This window comes from Panthera pardus, unplaced genomic scaffold (genome assembly GCF_024362965.1).
Source record: "Panthera pardus isolate Hobbes unplaced genomic scaffold, ASM2436296v1 HiC_scaffold_6, whole genome shotgun sequence".
Taxonomy (NCBI): Eukaryota; Metazoa; Chordata; class Mammalia; order Carnivora; family Felidae; genus Panthera; species Panthera pardus.
In genome coordinates this window covers 140341196-140365547 of record NW_026526991.1, presented here as the reverse complement: position 1 = coordinate 140365547, position 24352 = coordinate 140341196, and the positions used below count along the sequence as shown (strand labels likewise).

General features: G+C 47.1%; 1 protein-coding gene across 8 annotated transcripts in view; it reads right to left on the bottom strand.

Annotated features, from left to right (window-relative positions):
• DIP2C (disco interacting protein 2 homolog C) overlaps positions 1-6955 on the bottom strand; it is a 413035-nt gene extending 406080 nt beyond the window's left edge. For 3 of the 8 annotated variants that reach the window (XM_053896046.1, XM_053896050.1, XM_053896051.1), the window contains exon 1: positions 6643-6900. In XM_053896046.1, coding sequence (XP_053752021.1) covers positions 6643-6727 — 85 coding nt within the window. In that variant the 5' untranslated portion in view covers positions 6728-6900. Of the gene's footprint in view, positions 1-6642 lie in introns of all 8 variants that reach the window. The other 5 variants (XM_053896045.1, XM_053896047.1, XM_053896044.1 and 2 more) reach the window with 3 other exon arrangements.
• Between the last annotated feature and the right edge of the window lie 17397 nt (positions 6956-24352).

Sequence of the window (24352 nt, the reverse complement as noted above, 5' to 3'; positions counted from 1 at the left end):
TCTCTCTGTCAAAAATCAATAAACATTAAAAAAATTTTTTTAAGAAGTAATCTCTATCTGTGGTAACTTATTCATGAAGCAGCTTCGGAATCTCCCCAGAAGGTTAATTAATAACAACACAGTTTACATTTCCGTTTTCATTTCAGGTAGAGCAGCCTACAAAGTCTATTTTTCCCAAGAAGTATCTCTTGATACTTCCTCAGAAAGACCATCAGGGTGAATCCGTGCCAACTTCCTCTTTATCGAGAAGGGAATTTCAGCTTGGCAAAGAGGGGGAGCAGGGGATAACACAGGATTCAAAAGAGATGCTCCTGTGTTTCTCGAGAGTGCCGGAGTCAGGGTACGTGGCTCCGGGTCAGAATGAGAGCACGATCAGACCTCCCACATCAGGGGACAAAAGTGTGCTCGCTAAAGAAACTCTGGGACATGTTGGCCTCCCCCTCTGCAGGCTTTCATTTGTCCCATGCACTCCTGGCACAGGGCAAGCCCCACCCGTGTGAGGTCTGGTCACAACACAAGCAGAACCCTTCCTGCGCTCTTGGAACCAGGTGTTCCTCGGCACAGGACCACGTCCCCAGAGCAGGAGCCATAGCTGTGAACGCCTTCCTCCCAAACCAGACACTCAGCCCTGAGCCAGGTGGATCTGAAGCTTACACGTAATTTTTAAATAGCTTAAAAGTTATTAAATGTGTTATTAAATTATTAAATGACTTGACTAACCAGATAATTGAGTTAAAAAAATTAGCTGTTCACAATTGTGAATAACTATGTGAGGAATCCTCTCTCTGGAGCTGACAGAACTAGATTGGATCTGGCCCGTGGGCTCCAATCTTTTCATTAGGACACAGATTTCCAACCCAATCAGCAAACACCCAACTTACAACCATCAGCCCAGAAGAAAAAGACATACTTCTAACCTGGTATCAATCACAGAATCCCTTCACTTCTCTTTATCTTGGATAGTTTGGTCTTTTTTTTTTTTTTTTTTTTTTTCTTTTTTTTTTTTTCTGATTTTTAATACCCACTGGACAAAGCCCTTCAGTAAGGAACGCTCTCGATTTGCAAAGCACACAGCACAGAGAGCCCATTTTACTCTCCAGGATTTTCAACAGCAACAGCACTGACTAGCAGCCTCCTCCCCCGAGGGGACTGCTTGCTGCCGTGTTATCTTTTACAACTCAGGACCTTAGCGCTTCCCCACTTTGTCTCGAGGGATTATTAACATTAAAAACCCCAATTGGGTCCAGAAGAAAGGAGTGCACTTTACGTGTGTTCGGAGGACAAACACTGGTGTCTCCGGCATGCTGACTCCTACTTTCTTACCCCACACCGGCTGGGGTTCCCAGAGTCTCCTCTTTGAGAGCGCTATTTATTATCATCACCAGCAAACGGAAGCAATTACTTCTTTTGAGACATGACAAGTTTTTGACCCTCTTAGCAGAAAAGAACAGAGCACTGGTAACAATAGGTCATCTCTGAATGGCAAGAAGGAAGGAAGGAAGGAAGGAAGGAAGGAAGGAAGGAAGGAAGGAAAGAAAGGAGGGAGGAAGGGAAAGAAAGAAAGAAAGAAAGATAGAAAGAAAGAAAGAAAGAAAGAAAAGAAAAGAAGGAAAGAGAAAGAAAGAAAAGAAATAACACAAAAGAAGGAAGAATAGAGAGAAAGAAAGAGAAGGAAGGAAAGAAAATCACAAAAAACTCAAGTTGGAGACCTTGACAGCAGAGGTGGAGAAGGAGAAAGCGAAGCATCAGGGGAGCGCCAACCCTGTAAAGCGTCCAGAAATCCACCGCGGCGCCCACGGCGCATGTTACAACAGATCAAACGTCCCCCGCTCCCAGGGTCAACAGCGATACGCAAAACCAAGTCAAGTACCTGCAGCCAAGAATTTGATTCTTCTTCAGCATGCTTGAGCGATTATGACAAGGACTGGAAATGAGCTTAATAATATAGGATTTGAACTAGTGAGTCAGCCTATAGATATAGGCCATCAAAACGAAGATTATTCAACACATTCTCTTTACCATCCAGAAGAATACAACTCATCCCATAAATCACTGCTTAAAAAAAAAAAAAAAAAAAAAAACCAGCTCTAAAAAAAGCGACAACCCATGTGAAAACGGCTGGGATGAGGAAGAGGCAGAGAGTGACTCATAACATCCAACAGCTTGTAGCCTCCAAACCATAACAAGAGTATAAAACCAGTGGGCCCAGTATAAAACAAAATAGAGTCATTGTTACCGCTTTGACCTCATAAAGCTCAGATCTAGGCGTAACTACAGCGCTGCAAATATGTTATGAGCACTCAGAACAATTTTACAGGTCTATCCCTTTAATGTGTGCGTGTTTACTCTTCCAGCTTCCGGGCTAAATCTGACATCTATATTTATTCATCGAGAAAAGAACACTCAAATTTAACTATTTTCCTAACTCTGAAGAACTCTTATAATTTAAATCCACACATTTCAAATCCCACACATATCAACGCTGCCATTTTGTAAATTTTTTTTTTAAATACAGGTAACAATATTGTGGGTTTATCATGCCAAGCATTCCATTTCATTCACCACAATACTTATAGCTATTTGACAACTTTGAGGCAGATGTAACAAAGTAAACAAATTCTGTTACCAAATTTGAGGTCTGATTCAGGGTGGGGTCCACGTGGCCTCACAGCTGTCATTTCCCCACTCTGGGGACCCCTCCCTTCCTCTCCTCCAATGACAACAAATTATCAATGAGCGCCTGAAGGAAAACAGTTTTTCCACACACTTGTTCTGAAGAGTCAACTATATCCTTTCAATGAGGGTAACGTACACAAAGTGTGGGTCGCATTAGAGATGGCCGGGCCTCACAACTTTGGAGGGTGGTCCTAAGGTGTCAGCCAGGGCAGAGCCCTGAAGTCTGTAGAGCGGGGCCTCCGAGAACACAGGGGTAGGACTCGAGTTCCAGAGCTAAGTGCCTCTCTTATCTTGTGCCCAACGGCCCCGAAAATGCCACACTGAAAGTCAACAAACATTCCGACTGGCCATCCCTTTCAGATTTTATTCTTTGGTGACAGGAATGTGCATATGAACTGCTCGCCCGCAATTATTTAAAAAAAAAAAAAAAAAAGTCATTGGCCCCTTGACCGACACAAAGAACCGTCGTTAGATTACCTTTCACTTGCCTCCTTAGGTAGCCACTCACTAAGAAAGTGTCCCACCAGACTCTGCTCCAGATCCTAACAGGTAAAGTAATTTGGTGTATTAATTAGCAAAGCAGAGCATGAACTGAGTAACCCCATAAGCAAAAATTAGGAAGTGAGCAAAGTAACAACAACCACAAAATGTAGAACGTGGATTTCTTAAAACCTGCTCTTCTACAAACACCAACCAATTTTCACAGGCTGTATGGGGAGGTGGTTTCCCTAAGTTCTACCAAAATAAGAATTCAGCCAGTCCTGGGGGAGAGAAGGCCTCCATCTGTGGCAAGCGCAGGGTACACACAGACCGGGACACAACCATCAGGGAACACACAAACGTATTGCTACATTTCGATCAACAACTGAAAATTTTTTTAAGACCTGAGTCTTTTTTAAGTTTTCCGTTTCTTCTCTACTTTTCTTGGTGTTTCCATTTAAAGTTTTTCCTTAAGCCAAAATGAAATTATTTGGGGGCCTTCTTAAAGCCAAATAGGAAAAACGCACCATTCCAAAAGGTGAGATGTCGCGAAGGGGAGGGAAGAGGAAATGATTGAGGGGAGAGGAGCCTCGGCCGGTCACCCCACCTGGTGCCCTGCAGCCAGCCAGCTCACCGGCATCTCCCCTGCAGGCCCGTGTTTGAGCAGACAGACACGGCCCACACCCACGACTCTACCCAGACATGTGGACCGGAGGCTGTCAGTGCCCCGAGGAGGGGCCGCCTGCCACATCTCCCCACAGAAAACTCCTGCACTTTGCTGACGATGCCGTTCTACAGTGAGAGGCTTTCCCCAGCGAGGGAGGCACAGGGTAGTCACACACAGCGGAAAGAAAAAAGGAGGCAACCAGCAGAGCAGGACGGAAAAATCGGAGTTCTGAAGCTTGAGAAGTCAATCTGCAACCCTTTAACAGTGACCCTAGAAAACAACACAGCACCAGCATCCGTAACAACGCCCAGCAGACAGCACAAACCCATACTGCACCGGTGCAGAGAAGTCCACACCAAGACTCCCATTAGGGGCTGGCAGGCCATACAGGAACGTGTTTCTTCAATCTATATACACATTGTTTTCCACCCTCCTCAGCAGGAACCGAGCACTGGAGATTGCACGTGTTTCCATAATATTTTCTGATATTACAATAAAATGATGAAGACTAACTCACAGAATTCTCTCCACATGAATCATGACCGAGGGTTAAATGTGATCAGAGTTGTTTGAACGTTTCACTTTGCAAGCGGATGTGCTGAGGGAGTTTTAAGTTCCACGATGTAAAAAGACAGATTTCTGACCCTTCCAATCTTTGGCTTCTCTGATGCAATACTGAAAAACAAGTTGATTCACCAATTTAAGCCAGGAACAACTACTCTATGTGGTTACAAGACCCGAAATTCCAAAGAAGACTCCACCAGTTCAGCATGAACAAAGCAAGTCAAACACGACACGGCTAACGAGCCAGGGCAGAGGGGGTAGGGCTGGACAGGTCAGTGCGCCAACCCTCTTGTTTCATTCTTCAGTGTTCAGGCCAAGTCTCACAAGGCTTACACAGAAAGACAATAATGTACTTCCCATATGCAGACACATACCCCTCTCTCCGCCCTGACACCCAATGGGAAGTTGACGAAGCCCCTTTGAAAAACCTGTACAGACAGAAGGTGTTCACGGAGAATCAGACTGAGCAACCCTTGGTCTAAAGTGTTTTTGCCACCCTCTGGTCAGCGGGAACAAGAGTGATGGCTGGTGACAGGTGAGTGTCATCTAACAGGTAAGCGTGCCCCCAGGTTCGGGTGCCTAAGCCACAGCCCCGTGCAGCACGGGGCCAGGACACATGTCCTCAGCACTGTCCCAGACTCGAGGAGCAAACGCAAGCTGATGTCCAGGCTGACGGGGGAGGTGGAGCAATCCTGTGGAGCTCAGACAGCTTCCCACTTTGCTAACACAGATGGGGTACCGACACAAAATGTCAGGGGAACGCAGACACAGCAAAAGCGTGTGGGGGTAAAGCACGAATGTCAGGGTCCCATAAGGAATACTGAGCGGGGCAAACATGACTAGGGCCGGTGGGGGAGGGGTGCCTCAAAGTGGGGCGAACCCCATCTAAACACTGACAAAATCGCAGAACTTGGGCAAATACTTTCCAGTGGAGACTCCATCCGTTCAAGCAATCTGCCCACACCGCACACTTTATCCACCAGTTTGAGTCTAAATATTGTTCTCAGCAGGCTACTCCTCGTGTGCCCTGCCTTGGGGTCCTGGGAGGCACTAGCAAAGCCCTCTCGCCTTCCAGCAGCCAGAATAGTGTCTGCTGAGCACACACAGTCCAGGAAACAGCCTCCTCTCCTCCCACGGGGCTGCTTCACATTACAGAACATTACAGTGCCCTGCAGAACCCCAAGTTTGAAACAGAAAAATAGAAAGGCGTCCAGTGCCTGTAACCCTGAAAAGGCAGTTAACACGACACCACAGCCCCCACGCCAATCCCTCCCTTGCCCTGAACGTGTTAAAAAGGAAAACATAAAGTCAACATTAGCTCCTCCCTGCCGATGAAAATTGGCACGAGTGAACGTGCGTTCTGGCTCCCCGCCCTAACAGAACCGTTACACACGCGCGCACACACTCACACACACAAAAGTTCACCAGGCCGAAGGGCCCCAAATGTAAATTCAAAGCCGGCCGGCCTGTCCCCACCCCACATCACGGGGTGGCCTCTGCAGGGCGAGCCGGGGACACGAAATACATATTAAACACTTCACATTTCGGAACTTTGGTGGTTCCTTTCTTGAGAGGCCGCAAAACGCGACCTAAACTTATGACAGTTGAGCACATGACCCCGCCACTAAGAGCAGATGAGAAGCCGCATCTAACACTCCGTGCGGTCCCTGTAGCAAATCTGTCACCAGTGTGGATGTGCGAGATGAGCGCGCGACAGCAGAGCTGCTGCGGGGGGGTTGTGGGGGGGGGGGGGCCGGCCGCGGCCCCCGCCCTGCCCAGCACGACACACGGAACAATAGTGCGCGCCCCGCGCCGCCTCCAGCCCCCAAGTGCAACGCCAAGTTTCGCGTTAGAACCAGGCCGGCCGGCACCCCAGGCCGCGCGACGCGGACGTGTCCCCAGCGCCGGCCGCGGGGCGAGCGCACGGACGCGCACCAAGGACACGGCTCCCCGCCAGGCGGGCGACCCGCGGCCCAGGTTCCCCCCCCACACGGCTCAGCACCCCCCCCGCCCCCCGCGCCCCGCGCCCCGCGCCCCCCGTCCCCGCCCCAGGCCCCGCCGCAGCGCGGACACCCGCAGGCACCCGCAGCGCAGGGGACCCGGGCCCGGGGCGGGAACAGGGCCGCGCGCACCCCCGCCCGGCGCCCCCCGCCCGCTCCCCCCCCGCCCGCCGCCCGCCGCCCCGTCCTCCCCCCCCGCGCCCCGGCCCCCCCCCCCGCGCCCCCGCGCCCGCGCGGCCCGGCCGGGCCTGTTACCTTCCGACAGCTCGAGCTCCAGCTCGGCCAGCCGCGCCCGCACCTCCAGCGGCAGCGCCGTACCCTCCAGGCCGCGGTCCGCCATGCTCGCGGCGCCCCCGCCCCGGCCGCCTCCCTTTGTTCGCAGGCCGCGGTCTGGCCGCTCCTCGCGCCCCGCGGACCCGCACCGAGCGGCAGGCCGGGCGCGGCGCAGCGAGCGCTCCTCCCCCGGCGCCTCCTCGGCGCGGCCCCGCCACGCGGCCTCGCGCCCGCGCCCCCGCCCGGCCCCCCGAGCGCGCCCCCCGGACCCGCCGCTGCTCCGGGGCGCGCTGGCGGCGGGGGGCGCGCTCGGGGGCGGGGCGGGGGCCCGGGGCGCGCGGGGAATGCGGCCCGGGCGGGGGGCGCGCGGGGGTGGGGGGAGGGGTGGGGGGAGGGACGCTCGGGGTCCGGGCGGGGGCGCGCGGGGGTGAGGATGGGGAACGAGTGTGGGGGTCGCCCAGGAACGAGAAGGGGGGGGTCGCTCGGGGGGCTGGGCGGGGGGCGCGCGGGGGCGGGGATAGGGAACGAGTGGGGGGGGCGCGCTCGGGGACCGGTGCGGGGGGGGGGGGGCGCGCGGGGGCGGAGATGGGGAATGAGTGTGGGGGTCGCCCAGGAACGGCGAGGGGGAGCGCTCGGGGGGAGCTGGGCGGAGGGCGCGCGGGAGCGGGAATAGGGAATGAGTGTGGGGGGGCGTCCGCGAAAGGGGGGCCGCGGGGGCGAAGATGGGGAACGAAGGGGGGCGCCCGGGAAAGGGGGAAAGGCGCTCGGGGGGGGCCGGGCTGGGGGCGCGCGGGGGTGGAGATGGGGAAAGAGTGGTGGGGGGCGCCCGGGAATGGGGGGGGGAGCGCCCTCGGTGGGGGGGGGGCCTGGCAGAAGACGGTGATGGGGAACGATTGTGGGGGTAGGGGCGCGCTCGGGGGGCCGGGCGGGGGCCGGGCGGGCGGGGATGGGGAACCGGGGACCGAGAACGAGGACGAGGACGCGCGCGGGGGCTAGGGAGGGGCTGGCGGGGCCGCGTCCGCGGGCGGCAGGGGTGGGGGGTGGTGAGCTTTCGGCCGGGGGCGCGCACCGGGGGATGAGGCGGGGGCGCGGGGATGAGCGCGAGGCCGCGCGCGGGAGGTGGGTCGGGCCGGACGGGCCGGCGCAGCGCGCGCTCCGGGGGCGCGCTCGGGGGCGCGGGGCGCGCGCACCGGCCCAGCCCCGCCTCCGCCTCCTCCCGGCTTAAGACAAAAATGCCTGCTGGAGCCCGGGCCTAACGTGCAGTTAACACTGAAGTGTTCTGGGTCTTAGCTGAACGATTTTCTGTGGATCCTTGGGGGTGAGGGTGTAATGACAGTGCGGCCGTGGACTAGGCGCTAGATGCCAAGTTCCTAATTCTGGATCCAGAACCTGCCAGCCCGTGCCCTTGGGGTGATCAGTGTCCCAGACTGGGCTCCACTTCCCCACCTGAGGAAAAGAGGAGCGACGGCGTGGCCCAGCCCCCACTTCCCACATCAGCGCCACCAGGCTGTGACCCGGTGGCACATGGTCAGGGGGACCCGGCCGTCCTCAGACCCCCGGCTCCTGTATTTCCCCACGCCCTGGCCACGATGGTCCTGTGACATGGCCCTCGGCCCTTTTCTTTTGCACTCCTTGTATGCTTTCCTCTTGGTGGGTCAGCTCCCACCACATCGGGGTCACCGTGGCACCGCTGATGACCAAGTCTGTGCCTCTGTCCTGATTTTGAGAGGCTCTCTCACACATCCCACTGTCCAACTAAAGAGCCTGCTGAGATGCCCCCATACCCAAACCCCAAAAACCCAAAGTAAGCCAGCTCCTTCTGACTGTTTACTTCCACTGGGAAGAGTCCTGGACACTTCTCTTCCTCAGTCTCCATGCACCCTCTGCTTTCCAGTCCTCTCAAGGCTCTGGCACAAGGACTGAATCAACTGAGCTCATGGTCACTCCTGGTCGCCCCCTGCTGCTCCCCTGAAGCCTTCCCACTCAGTTCGCCTGCGAGTTCGCACTCCACGCTGTGGCTGGGGTTGGCTCCCAGAAGCACACTGCCATTCCTTCCCAGCCCAGGAACGATCTACTGAACACAAGCCCAGCTCTGCCAGACTGGAGACCCTCCGCCACCAGCTCCACCCTGCAGTCCCGCCTGCATCCCACAGGCAGTGCATCCCAAGGAGCTGGTGTGCTCCTCCTCAGGAGGCTTGCTCTTTCTTCTCTTTAGCGCCTTTCTTCATGGTGTGGCTTTCCCTGAGCACCCACTCCCCTGCTCTGCCCACACCCACCCACATGCATGCCTAACATCAACCCCAGAAAATCTCTTCCTCCTTTGCTGTGCTCCTGAGACTTGCTGCCCTTATCATATTTGACCTTTTTATTTCTCTTCTTCACTGGTGGAGGCCCCTCAACACCAAGGCTTCCTCCTCATCTTTGTCCTTTCCCTTGATGTGGCCGTTGTGACAACTTAGGTGTTGGCTTTTCTCACACAGAGCTGTCTTGCCAGTGGGGAATTGTGAGGGAGCAGCAGATATCTGCAATGACAAGCCTGAGAAGGGTGAACCCCAAACTCCTCTGCTTCATGTTCTACGGGCGTGAGTCCAGTGGACCGTGGGAGCCAACCTGTATACGCCATTCCTGTCCCTTGTTCATGATAGACAGACCACCATGTTGCAGAGAGCCCTGCAGTCCAGTCTGTTCATGCTGCAGGTGGAAGGCTTTACGGAAATAACGCTCAGCAGAACTGGGATTCACAGCCCGTCTGCAGAGCAAAGCCCTGGGTCCCTTACAGCAAAGTGGGGCTGTGCCTCAAACAGTAAGTGAGGTCAAGTCAGTGGAGGGCAGGATGATGTCCCAGTAAGACTACAGATTCCCTTCTTAATGCATGGATGGGTCTGGGTCATTCACGTATGACGCTGGAACTCAGGTCAGCTCCAAAGAAGACTACGGTCTGATAGTTCTATTCTGAGTTGATGGCTCTTCGCTTCAGCAGGCTCTTGTGTCCCTACACACACACACACACACACACACACACACACACAAGGGGTGGTGTACACTTGGCTTTTCCAACGGCCTGACAATTTTATCTGGAAATCCTGCCATGTCCTCAAAGCACGCTATGTCCGAAATCCGACCCCGCCTACTGCCGATCCTCGACCTCTGCTCATGACCTCCGAATGCAGCCTCGCTCCTAGTGATCCGTGCTCTGAGCCCTGCCTCTTAGCAACCTCTCACATTCCCCCGCTTCTGTGCGCTGCCACCACCTAAGTCAGGCCTCCAGCACACTCCCCCCCGCCCCCCAGCAGTCTCTTCCTTCTAATCTTTCCTACCACGGCTGCTACAGTGATCTTTCCAAGTGCCACTTCGAACAGGCCAGAGTCCCTTTGCTCTACAATCTATCCTGACTCTCTGCCTGCAAGCTGAAAGCCTCCTTGTTTTGACTTTGAAGGCTCACAGGCCTGGCACGGTTTCCTTCCCTACCTTCTGCTCCACGACTCCCCACCACGCACCTGCATTCACCTGCAGAGTTCCTCCACCTTCCTGTCACCCTCCCTCACCCCACCTGTGTCACAGCCACACCTCCGATCGCACCCGTTCCTGTCCACTTCACATGCCACTTCTTCCGTGAAGCTTCCTTCCTAACCTCCTCATTGGGAAGATTCGAGCCCACTTCTTGAATCACACGCCTCTTTTTCTACCTGTGCCACCTGGATTCATAGTCTATGTGTGCGTCTTACCTGACAGCTAGTCTACAACCTTCCCACTGTGTTGTTTAATGACACATAAACAGCATATTGTTTCTGTTATGCTTGTGGGTATGTATGTGTGTGAGTCTATGGATAAAAACCGGGTTCAAATGTGTGTCGAGGTGGACATAACAATACCCAACAGAGGCTTATTAGAATGAATTGAATAAGCGTGAAGGGTTATTTGCTTCAAAGGTCTGCCAAAAGCCCTGAAAATTCCATCATCTGAGTTGCATCTTTGCACTACGGTCGATTATTTTCAAAAAGTCACTGGAAAATCTTAAGACAGCTACCTGAGAGTGGTTACACATCAATGGCATTTATTAACACACCGGCATGGTTTAATTTACCAAACAAGCCATCTTTACGTAACAAAACCCAGAGGGTCTGAGACACAGCACAGAACATTCCCGGGTGAGGAGAGAGCGGCCCCACAGTGGTGATCCTGGCCGACTCGGAGGCAGCTTGGCCGAGGCCAGTGGATTAAAGAAACTCTGAAACATGAAGCAGTCAGCTCTCTGCTCCCATTCCGTCCCAGTGAGGCCCGTCCCGGAGACAGTGTTTGGAGTTCCATGCGGGGCAGCTACATAGACCTAATTACTTAACCATCATGCCAGCTAGGATTTGGGGGCCTCTGTCTGTGTCTTGCTGTACTCCCTGCCATGGGTGATGTGTCACAATTATTTGCCCACGTATGACAGCTCACCTCTACTGTTTTCTGTTTCGCCGAGCTCCCAGCCACTTCTGAGTGAGAACTCAACCGTTCACATATCACTCGGCTCTAGATTTCAGACAATCTGGTGGGGATGGAAGAGAGCAGTAAAGGAACGTACTAAACCAGGCGGAGAGGGCTTACTTATTAATGAGGTAACTGTAGGTAGAGAAAGACAGGCAGGTGACAGCCTCGCTCACAGATGCGTATCTCAGAGTTCGTACCTCGACTTCTGAAGCCTTACTGCTGATAAAAGTTGATCAGTTCACTCCTCATCAGATTCATGAGGGATTTGTTAATCCTATGCTTTCTCCTGCATACCCCAATCTTGTGAATTTTTTACCTTTTCCAAAGCCACTAGGAATTGCTGGTTGTAAAATACCACGGTGGGTTTTCTCCAAGTTTTTCTATCATAAATCCTGGGGGCTGCGGTGCCCACAGCCCTCCTATGCCCCAGCCTTCCACGGCTGAAGTCCTCCTACAGAACATGCCTGGCAATTTCTGTGTGGGGTCAAGTTTCATTTGGGTCTTACCATATTATCAGCACTTCAACTTGGGTGAAGTGAGTTGGGTTTAAAGAAAGGAAAAAAGTGAATAATCTGATACAGAAAGTTTGGGTTTAATTAGTCAGTACTTAGAAAGCAGCTTGAAACCTTGAATGAGACTATTCTATGCAAGCAAGAAGCCATTAACATTTTATGATTTTTCTTACATCCTTACAGAATTAACTAAATAATATGCATGTGACTAAGTTTGGTGAACCACACGGGTATTTGCATCTCGCCTGTGCTGACTGTCCTCCGCTGGAAGTGAAGACACAAGAACAAGAGTGTGGGCGAAGGAGAAGAGAGAAGTAATCCCAAAGAACCCCACAGCACAGTTAATTTGCTTTTCCTTGCCATTGCCGGAAGTGATGACGATTCACCTGAGTCAAAGATGTTGATGGAAACACAAGTGTGTGAAATTTATCCTCGACAAACAGCCCGAGTGTTTCCTTGTATTCATTATTACAAATCAATTTGCAATTATCAATAAGGTAATTATTTCTGATCATTTTAGTGAATTGTTAATCACTTCTACTAAAGGTGATGTGGGAACACAAAACAACAAATTATCCAAAGATTCATCCTGTTTGGTCTTAGATCGCATCATATTTTTATAGCATATTTCCTCTGCCAATTATGATTGACTAATGTCTAGCTTAATTAAGCTAATGTCAAGATTAATTGTCATTCCCAGAAATCGTATCAATTAATTGCTGAGACAAGTCACACATAGGCTTTTTTTATTCAAGGTTTTACAAAGTGTTCTCAGATATAAGGTTTTTTTAAGGGCTTAAAACATAAGTTTTGGAGGTAGAAGAGAGGAGAGTGGTTGAAGACTAAAATCTTGCCATCAGGGGCTCCTGGGTGGCTCAGCTGGTTAAGCGTCCGACTTCGGCTCAGGTCACGATCTCGCGGTCCGTGAGTTCGAGCCCCGCGTCGGGCTCTGGGCTGGTGGCTCAGAGCCTGGAGCCTGCTTCCGATTCTGTGTCTCCCTCTCTCTCTGCCCCTCCCCCGTTCATGCTCTGTCTCTGTCTCAAAAATAATAAAATAAACATTAAAAAAAAATTTTTTTTTTTTTAAATCTTGCCATCAAATCCACAAAGTGGGGATGCCTGGGTGGCTCAGTCGGTTAAGTGTCCGACTTCGACTCAGGTCATGATCTCACGGTTTGTGAGTTCAAGCCCCACATCGGGCTCAGCTGACAGCTCAGAGCCTGGAGCCTGCTTCAGATCCCCTGTCCCCCCCCCCCAGGACCCGCCCCTGCTTGCATTCTCTGTGACTCTCAAAAAAAAAAAAACTTAAATATTTTTTAAAATCCACAAAGTGTGGGGCACCTGGGTGGCTCAGTCGGTTAAGCGGCCGACTTCGGCTCAGGTCATGATCTTGCGGTCCGTGAGTTCAAGCCCCGCGTCGGGCTCTGTGCTGACAGCTCAGAGCCTGGAGCCTGTTTCAGATTCTGTGTCTCCCTCTCTCTGACCCTCCCCCGTTCATGCTCTCTCTCTGTGTCAAAAATAAATAAACGTTAAAAAAAATTTTTTTTAATAAAAAATAAAAAAAAATCCACAAAGTGAAACAGCATCATAAAAGAAAATTTTCAAATTGACCTCATCCTTTCAAAATGGAAAATATCTGTATATACCAAGTTCAGCACACTCCTGAATGGCTTCCACTATGCCAGGTAACATTCTACCACAATGTCTGTTGCAGACTCTAAAAAATCCACTTGTGTAAAATCCAGAATCTTGCTATTAGGAAGCTAATTAAAAGCAGTGTTTTTGAGTGAGTCTGTACTGGCTTGCCCACACACCCTACAAAAGTAAGTAAAAACAAAGATCATGATGCTTATACTGTCCACAGAAGACGGTACACCAGTCTGAGAGAATCCCAAGGACTCAGCTTCCTCACCATCACCTTTCCCTGCACAGCAAGATAAAGTTCATCCTTTGAGAATGGGACTAGGCAGGAACAGGAGGACACAGGCAATCCAGGGAAAGCCAAATCCCAGTTACAGTAGAAATTTTACCCTAGTTGGTGCTGGTATTTCCTCTTCCTGCCATGCTCACAGTCATATTATAATGGACTGGGGTGAGGTAGGGCAGGTTCCCAAGAAGCAGAGCCTGAGGCAAGGATCCAGAGGCACTTGCTTGATTGAAGGCATGTTACAAGAACCTGTAGGGAGTGAACACATAACGGCAGAAGGAAGAGAGCAGACTACAGTGGCCCAATCCATAGACTGATGGGGCAGTTGTCTGTGCAGCATGAACTACACGGGTCCACTTCTATGTGGATTTTTTGGACAGGACTGTAAATGTATCTTCTCTTCCTGATGATTTTTCTTAACAGCATTTTCACTTCTCTATTATAAAAATACACTATATACTATACATAACATACAAAGTAGGAGTTAGTCAACTGTTCATGTTATCAGTAAGGCCAACAGTAGGCTAGTAGCCATTAGTTTTGGGGGGAGTCAGAGTTATACATGGGTTTTCGACTGTGCAGGGGTCGATGCCCTTAACCCCGCATTGTTCAAGGGTCAACTCACTCTTAAGCACAAGAAAGGTTGAAAGGTGGAAAGAGAAAGATAATGGGTGGAGGAAGGGTAAGAGAAAGAAACAGAGGAGGCAGCAGAGAAGCCAGGGAGAGTAACACGTGGACCCTTCCCCTCCCAAGGAACATGCGTGCAAGGAAACAGAACCGTGTTAGAACAGAAAGGGAGACTGATAGAAGAAAACACAGGTGCAGGCAGACAGAGCTCCAAACCAGTGATTTTAAGGACGTGACAGATCCGATAAAAAATTTAAAAACAGGCAAGCGAAATACTATTCTGAGACATTGCTGTGGAAATTGGATGTTGTGTTAGGCTCTTAGGGCTTAACAACGTGGCACAAACTGGGTGGCTTTGAACAAGAGACACGTGTTGTCTCACAGTCTAGAGGCTGGATGTCTGGGGGCGCCTGGGTGGCTCAGTCAGTTGAGCGTCTGACTTTGGCTCAGGTCACGATCTTGCGGTTTGTGCCTTCATGCCCCTCATTGGGCTTGTGCTTGACAGCTCAGAACCTGGAGCCTGCTTCGGTTTCTGTGTGTGTCTCTCTCTCTGCCTCTCCCCTGCTTGTGCTCTGTCTCTCTATCTCAAAAATAAACAAACAAACAAACAAACATAAAACCATTAAAAATTTTTTTTAATTTAGAGACTGGAAGTCTGAAGTCTAGGTGTCAGGAAAGCCATGCCCTCTGATGGCTGGGGGACAATCCCTCCTGACTCCACTGTCACACAGGCATTTTTATGTTGTCTTCCCTCTGTCTGTGTCTCTCTCCAGGATTCCCCTTTTTTATAGGGACACCAATCCTGTTGGATTAGGGCCCACCCTAGTGACCTCCTCTGAACTTGGTTGACACTGCAAAGACCCTGTTTCCAAATCAAGTCACAGTCTGAGGTCCTGGGGTTTGGACTTCAACACATATTTTGGGTCACACATCCAACCATAACAGATGTTAATATGGGAAAAAAACCAATCTAGATGAAAACTTTACATCCCAAACACCAAGAAATTACAAAGGGCTAACTACATAGGAGCAAATTATAAGACCAACAAGCCAAAATTGGGGAATTGAAGCAGCAGAAGAAATTTTAAGTAACACCTTATATGTAAGTTCAAACATTTTTGAATAACAAGAAACGATAAACTAAAACAAAAGCAACGAAACACAATTTTAAAAAGGGATTGTTAACAGTCCCCAACTTATAGAGGCTCCACGTATCATTTTCCAGCTTTTACACTTTATGAGGGCACAAAAGCCATACGCATTCAGTACAAACCCCACCTCGAACTTTGAATTTGGACCTGGTCCCAGGCTGGCGGCGTGTGGGATGATTCTCCCTTGTGAGCAGCTTCTAGTCAGCCCCGTGATCATGAGAGTTAACAACCGATGCACTGACAGTCGTCCTGCACCCACACCGCCATTCTGTTTGTTACTTTCAATATTCAGTAGATTACATGAGATATTCACCACTTTTTTATGCAAGAGGCTTTGTGTTAGGTGATTTTGCCCAACTGTCGGTGGATGAAAATGTTCTGAGCACATTAACATAAGCTAGTCTAAGCTGTGATGTTTGAGGTTAGGTGTACTAAATGCATTTTTGAGTTGACAGTGTGTTCAAGTTACAATAGGTCTATTGAGAGACATTGTAAGTCAAGGAAGATGTGTAGGTTTCTTCCTAATAGTGCTCGGTGGTTATCATCAGTTGACCAACTGATAAAGCTACTATTCTTTGTCACCTAAGAGTTTCACATTAATGTCACCACATTTTAAGTCACATTAGCAGATGGAAACCTGCTTGAAGAAGGCCTCTGGTTCTGCAATTTTTTAGGAGACCAAACCATTAACTTTTATTATAATATCACTGTATTATAGTGAACGTATTTTATCTGCAGGTAAGTGGACTTCCTGGCACTGGCCACAGAAACTTACTACTGCAAGAGGCAGCATGGTGGGACAGGCCTCCTCTTGAAAGTAGGGTCTACCAGAGATGGACGGTGCACGTGGACGGTACCCGCGTGTGTTCTCGGCACGCGGCTCACCCCCAAGAGGAACAGAAGTCAGTGTCTTGGCTGTATTATGTAGTTGTCAGTGGAGAGAAAGTCTGGCATCAGGTGCTGTGTCATGGCTGGTAGTAGGAGTCTCTGAAAAATATTTCGTAAGCATAATAATGTACACACCAGTCCAAACTGGAGACAAAGAATGAGGGATTCTAACGGGATGGTTCCAGGGGGAAAAATAAATTAATTAATAGAATGAACACACTGATAACAGTTTGAGATTGATTTATTTTGGTGATTTATTTTGATTTACATAGTTGTAATAATGTAAATTCTGAAAATTGGCATAAAAAGCAATATAGTTGGGGAGGAAGAGAGCAGGACATTAATGTGTGTCAGCTTAGAGAAAAAGAGGTAGATAAGAAAGCTAGGTCCTCATCTTGTGGATGTAGACAGTCAATATCAATAAGTAGTTTGTGTTTTTTTTAATTTTTAATGTTAATTTTTTGACATTTTTTATTTATTTTTGAGAGACAGAGAGAGAGTGACAGAGCATAAGCAGGGGAGGGGAAGAGAGAGAGGGAGACACCAGATCCAAAGCAGGCTCCAGGCTCTGAGCTGTCAGCACAAAGCCCAACATGGGGCTCGAACCCACAAACCATGAGATTATGACCTGAGCTGAAGTCGGACGCTCAACTGACTGAGCCACCCAGGCGCCCCAAGTTTATTTTGAGAGAGAGAGAGAGAACCAGCAGGGGAGGGGCAGAGAGAGGGGGGGACAGAGGATCCAAAGCAGGCTCCGTGCTGATGATGGAGAGTGTGCTGCGGGGCTCGAACCCACAAAGTGTGAGATCATGACCTGAGCCAAAGTCAGATGCTTAACCAACTGAGCCACCCAGGCGCCCGTGAATAAGTAGTTTTATGGAAAGGTGAAAAATACAGACATAGCACTATAAGCTTATTATTTAGAAATACAGAGGGAAACACCAAAAGCATCACCATAAATGTGACTGTGCTTCCTTCAGGAAGGAAGATGGGAAGGCTCTGGGGACGCCTGTTTTTATCACAAGTCTCCTGGTACAATCACATACTTTCACTGCGAAAAGTAACGTCTACAGAAATGTGCATACATGCTTTGGCACTTAACAAAGAAAGTAGAAAGCCAACTAATTCTCAACTATGTTAGAAAATTGATTTTCATTGCAAGTCTAACTAGATCATTTTTTAAACATTTCTATTGCAAAATGTAACATACAGAAATGTGCATAAATGTTATTGGTAACATTCAAATACTTAGAAAGCCAAGTAACTGTGAACCAACTCAAGAAATTAAACATTATGTACTTCCCAGAAGTCCCTCCTAACTACAATGCCCTCGTTCTCACCAAGACATTCTTCTGACTTGTAATTATTTCTCTGCTTTTCTTAACCAGCATTGGATGCATCCCTATAAAATACAGTCTAATTTTGCTTACTTTTGAACTTTATATGACAGAATTATACCATAATTATAATTTATATGTTTTGTTTTTATTCATTCAACTGTAGGTTTGTAGATTTATCCATATTGTTCCATGTCGTCTACTTTTTCTTTTCCTCTAAGCAAATATTCTTTGAATGAATGTATCAAGAGTTTATTGATCCATTTTATCATTCCACTCATTGGTGGGCACTTGGGCTGCTCCCAGGTTTGGGCTATTACGAGAAAAATATAGCAATATAATATACCCTATTATTATTAAACATTTTATTTAATATTTATATTTAATAAATGTTGTTTGATGATTGTTACATATTAATAATTAATGTTGTTTAATAGTTATACTTATTTATGATTAAATATTATATTATTTCAGATATGATATGCTGGTGAATATAGTGCAACTTTCCCCCCTGCTCTGAATTGCTCCCTATGCCGTATGTTATCCTGCACAAATAGGCTCTTTTCTGTTCCGCTCATCTATTGGTCTGTCCCTGCACTGATAGAGCACAGTACTGATACGACACCTAAACATCTGACACACTGAGCTTCACCTCTTCCTTCCCCTCCTCTGCTCTCCTCCTTCTTCAAGCTTGGCTGTACTACTCCCTGCATTTTTGTTTATATTTTAAACTCTCTCTCTTGTGTCACTCCTGCAAAATACTCCTGGGATTCTGAGTGGGGCTGCACCCAACCTGGAAGTCAACATACAGATAAATGGCCTGTTTGCATTTTGAAACTTCCATTCTACAAACACAGCGTATCTCTCCGTTTTTCAATAATGTCTTTCAGTAAAGTTATAGAATATTCCTCATAAAGATCTTTCACGTCATCCTTTTATACTTCTTTTGTTTGCCATTTTTGTATGCTATTTGTAAATGGCATATTTTAAAATTACATTTCACATTTCCTTCTTTTTTTTTAAGTTTATTTTGAGAGAGAGAGCGTGCAGGTGAGGGACAGAGAAAGGGAGAGAGAAAATCCCAAGCAGGATCCACACTGTCGGCACTGAGCTTAATGTGGGACTTGATCCCACAAATTGTGAGATCATGACCTGAGCTGAAATCGGGAGTCGGACACTTAACCGACTGAGGCCCCCCGCCAGGCATCCCTAAAATTACATTTTCTATTTGTTGCTCTTATATAGAAAAACAATTGAACAGGGGTGCCTGGGTGGCGCAGTCGGTTAGGCGTCCGACTTCAGCCAGGTCACGATCTCGCGGTCCGTGAGTTTGAGCCCCGCGTCGGGCTCTGGGCTGATGGCTCGGAGCCTGGAGCCTGTTTCCGAGTCTGTGTCTCCCTCTCTCTCTGCCCCTCCCCCGTTCATGCTCTGTCTCTCTCTGTCCCAAAAATAAATAAAAAATGTTGAAAAAAAAAAATTAAAAAAAAAAAAAAGAAAAACAATTGAACAATTTTATTTTTATTAAATTACTTTATTTATAATTTTTATAATTTATATTTTGTTAAATATTATTAATTCTAATATTTTATTTGCAAGAAATTTTTGTTTAATATATATGCAATCATTTCATCTGAAAACAATGATAATTTGCTGTCTTCCTTTCCAAAGTTACCAGTCCTGGGGCGCCTGGATGTCTCAGTCAATTGAGCATCTGACTCTTGATTTGGCTCGGGTCATGATCCCAGGGTTGTGGGATCCAGCCCCACATTGGGCTCTGTGCTGGGCATGGAACCTAAGATTCTCTCTCTCTCTCTCTCTCTCTCTCTCTCTCTCTGCCTCTGCCCCTCCCCTCCTTGTGCGCACGCTCTCTCACTCTCTCTCTTCTCCGTAAAGTTTGAAAAAAAAAAATTTTTTTTAAGTTACCAGTCCTGATTTTTTTCTTCTCTTACTGTAACAGCCAGGACATCCTGCTTAGTGCTGCATGGCAGTGGTGATCCCAGGGATAGGAGACGTCCTTTTCTTGCCCACCTTGCAAAGGGGAGGTTTTCAAACACTTGTTAAATACAGTGTTGATTGTAGATTTTTGTAGCTTCTCTTCATCTGATTAAGAAAGCCCTAGTTTACTCAGTTTTTAAGCTGATACTGAAATTTAGCAAATGCTTTTCTTGCATTATTGGGAGGATTACAGTTTTTCCTGTATTGACCTGCTAATATGGAAAACAATTAACTGATTGTTTTAAATGTTAAACCAACCTTGTATTCCTAGGACAAATCTGACTTAGTCGAAGTCTATTATCCTTTTAACATAATTGCTGAATTTGGCTTAATATTACAGTAAAACTCATCAACAACTCCCCCCAAAATAAACTGAAATTAAAAGTAATACTTGGTCATTTTTTTCCCCTTTCCTTTCTCAGAGGCTGATTAAAGTTTTTAACCTCTTCAGGGGTTGTGGACAGGGTTAGGGCAGCTGTCAGTACTGCATCGTTTCCTAAGAGGTGGAGAAGTAGGGGAGAGATCCCTGAATCCTAATCTGTAGGCACCTTTGAAAGTCCAGGTGCCATAGCTATCAGAGTTTTCCCCACTGATATTTAAGCCAAAAGTTGACAAACAAAAACAGAAAGGAAAAGGGGAGGGGGGGAGAAAAGACAGGAAAGCATAAAAGATGAAAAATACCCCACACATAAAACAACAGCAGGGGCTGAGGCATATTTGCAATTCCATAGCCCTCCCCAGAAGTCTGGAAGAAATCAAGGGATGTGTGTTTATACAAAGGATTTATTGGGATCTCATTACCACATTGTGGTGGGGCTTTAGCCTGTTCTTAAAATTTTTACATTTGTGTCCATGAGTGAAATTAGCCTAGAAATATTCCTTATGCATCTGTCCTTGGGATCAAGTTTTACCAGATCATTAAATAAGTTGCAAAGCGCTTCTTCTGCTGTCTGGAGGAGGGTAGGGATGGAATCCTTTCTTCCTTGAGCATATCAAATAACTATCTAGTGAAACCAGCTGGCCTGGAGCTTTCTTTTAAGGGAACACAGGTGGTGCCCATTTAATTCTTTACGGGTTTTACATTGTTGCAGTTCTGTTTCTTCTTGAGTCAGTCTTGATATACTTCCTCCCAAATTTGTCCACTTCCTCTCATTTTCAAATTTATTGGCATAAAGTTGTTAATAATACCTTCTTTCTAAAGTGGGTGTGTGTGAGGCATCTGTCGTGATATTCTTTTTTTTTTTCAATTGAAGTATAGTTGATGTACAATGTTATATTAGTTTCATGTGCACAGCACAGTGATTTAACAATTCTATACATGACTTGTTGCTCTCCAGGGCAAGTGGTGTCACAATCTGTCACCATAAGAAGTTATTACAATATTATCTACTATGTTCCCTATGCCGTACTTTTCATTCCCATGACCTATTTATTTTATAACTGGACATTTGTACCTTTTAATCCTATTTTGCTCACCTCCCAACCCCTCCCCCTCTGTCAACCACCAATTTGTTCTCTGTATTTATGACTCTCTTTCTATTTTATTGTGTGTTTTGTTTTTTAAATTCCACATATAAGTGAGATCATATGGCATTTTTCTCTCTGACTTCACTTAGCATAATACCCTCAAGGTCCATCTATATTGTTGCAAATGGCAAGATTTCTTTCTTTATTATGGCTGGGATACACACACACACACACACACACACACACCTACTCATCTTTACCTACTCATCTACTGATGGACACTTGGGTTGCTTTCATATCTTGGCTACTGTAAATAATGCTGCAAAAAACATCAGGATGCATGTCTTTTCAAATTAATATTTTTATTTTCTTTGGGCAAATACCGAGCAGTGCAATTCCTGGATCACAGGGTACTTCTATTTTTAATTTTTTGAGGAACCTCCATACGGTTTTCCAGAGTGGCTGTACTAGTTTGCGTTCCCACCTACAGGGCATGAGTGTTCCTTTTTCTCCACAACCTTTTCAACACCTGTTGTTTCTTGCGTTGTTGATTTTAGCCATTCTGACAGGTGTGAAGTGATATCTCAATGTGGTTTTGATTTGCATTTCCCTGACGAGGAGTGATGTTGAGCACATTTTCACATGTCTGTTGGCCATCTGAATGTCTTCTTTGAAAAAAGACATTCTGCCCATCTTTTAATCAGATTTGTGTGTGTTGAGTTGTAGGAGATCTTTATATAGTTTGGATATTAACCCCCTCATCAGATATATCATTGGCAAATATCTTCTCCCATTCCATAGGTTGCCTTTTTGTTTTGTTGATGGTTTCCTTTGCTGTACGAAAGCCTTTTATTTTGGTGTAGTCCCAATAGTTTATTTTTGCTTTTGTTTCCCTTGTCTGAGAAAACATATCTAGAAAAATACTGCTAAGGCCAATGTCAAAGAGATTAGTGCCTATGTTTTCTTCTAGGATTTTTTTGGTTTCAGGTCTTACACTTAATCCATCTTGAATTTATTTTGTGTATGATGTAAGAAAGTGGTCCAGTTTCATTCTTTGGGATGTTGCTGCCCAGTTTTCCCAGCACCATTTGTTGAAGAGACCATCTTTCCTCCATTCCTTCCTTTGTTGTAGATTAATTGACCATAAAAGTGTGGGTTTACTTCTGGGCACCCTGTTCTGTTCCATAGATCTGTGTCTATTTTTGTACCAGTGCCATACTGTTTTGAATACTATAAATTTTTGGTGTAACTTCAAATCTGAGATTGTGATACCTCCAGCTTTGTTCTTTCTGATGATTGCTTTGGCTCTTCAGGGTCTTTTGTGGTTCTACACAAATTTTAGTATCTTTTGTTCCAGTTCTGTGAAAAATGCTGTTGGTATTTTGATAGAGACTGCGTTGAATCCATAGATTGCTGTGGTTAACATAGACATTTTAACAATATTAATTCCTCCAATCCATGAGCATGGAATATCTTCCCATTTGTTTGTGTCATCTTAAAATTTTTCATCAGTGTTTTATAGTTGGTTATTTGCAACTTCTATTTTTTATCAGTTTCACAAGTGGTTTTGTCAGTTTTATTAATGCTACTAAAGACCAAACTTTTAGCTATTTAATTTTTGGTTTTATTTTACTTAATTACTGCTCTTATCTTCATTACTTACTTTATTCTTCCTTCACAAATTGAGGATTGACCCAAAAAATGAAGATGTAGATGAGGTGGACAATTTGGGGGAGATTCTACCAAGAATGACTCAAGAACACTCACTCTGGTGTCTTGCTATCTCTGACATCCTGTTTGTCATTGCCCTTGAAAAGTACCTTTGTTTGTTGGTCACCCAAGATCTAGAATGGATTTGTCTTCCCTCAGAGCTCATCTTTGTTCCTAAGATTGCTGGGGATACTAACAGTTGCAACCATCTCAAACCAATTCTATAACCCCATTTTTCTTGGCTTCTGTGTTCCAGATCATGTGTATTCAAGTACAAAGAACTGATCTGTGGCCCCAAATTCCCCAGAATTTTTTTCTTGCCTTTTTTTTTCTCTGCTCTGTTTCCTTCTAAGGCAGCTTCCTTAAAATCACCCATGGCTAGGGTACAGAGTGGGTTTAGATATGGTTTATTCTTACTCTAAGTGTGATTGCCCTTTTGGGGGCCCCAGGTTAAGGTCTGGACGTCTCCTTTAAAGCCTTGGATATCGGGCCTGACTTCTTCTGTTCCTTCTGCCTTGTAGGAACAAAACGCTCACCAAAGTAAAACTCACATGTAAGTATAACAAATGTCCTCAGGGCATGAGTACTTTTGATGGCCATGTTTGCTCTCATGTATAAACAGTGTATACTCGTGCTTATAGCTCTCATTACAGACTTTCATAAAATAATTTACTACTGTCTTCAGATTTTTGAGACATTTAAAGTAATTTTTGAAAAACATGGAAAACTGGGTCATATAATATTTTTCATTGTTTTTAGCTGGAGGATTAATTTGACTAATCCAGACTGGTGTTTCTGGAAACCAGAAGCCACTCTTGAACTTCAAAGTATTTTTATGTTTCTTTTACTAAAAGTAAAAGAGACACATACACAGACATAAAGAATGTGTGGACTGCAGCGAAGGAGCTATGAACGAGACAGACACAGCGTAGAGAAGGAGACTGTCTTTGGCCGAGTCTTGGAAAATGAGAACAAAAATCCAGACAAAGATGAAAATGTGGACCCAAGAAGAGTCAGCAGCAAATGCAAAAGCAAGAGGTGTGGGGCAGAGCACAGTCAGGGAGGCCACGTGGTGAGGTTCCATCCTGCAGCCGGGAGCTCACAGGGACAGCTGGAGGCTCTTGAGCGTGGATACCTTCTGACTTGGTCCTGTCGTGGTCACTGCCTCCTCACTGACCTGATGTGAATTCATCCCCCATTTCTGCCCTGCCCCCACTCATCAGAATCAGTAGGAAGGCTTTTCCTGCACCAGCCCTCACAGCAATCACCCTCTGATTTTGCGGTCTTGGCCCCGTGGTTGGTTTTTGATCTAAAATGAAAGTCCTGGTGCCAACCAATTTGCACCCCTGTGGTCCCTCCTGTGACAACTGATGGTGCCAATCACCAGGACCCTGAGAGAAGAGAAGTGGCTTGTGAGGGAAGAAGCTGAGTCATATCTGAAGCACACAGAATTTGTGAAACTGAAAGTTTGAGGAAGCCATCGGATCTACGAGTCCAGAACTCAGAAGAATACTTGGAATGAGAGAAAAGACTTAAGAGTGATTAGATTACACCCCTGGTAACCGAAACCTTGGGAAGCCTCGCTGGGTCATGTGAAATAAGATCG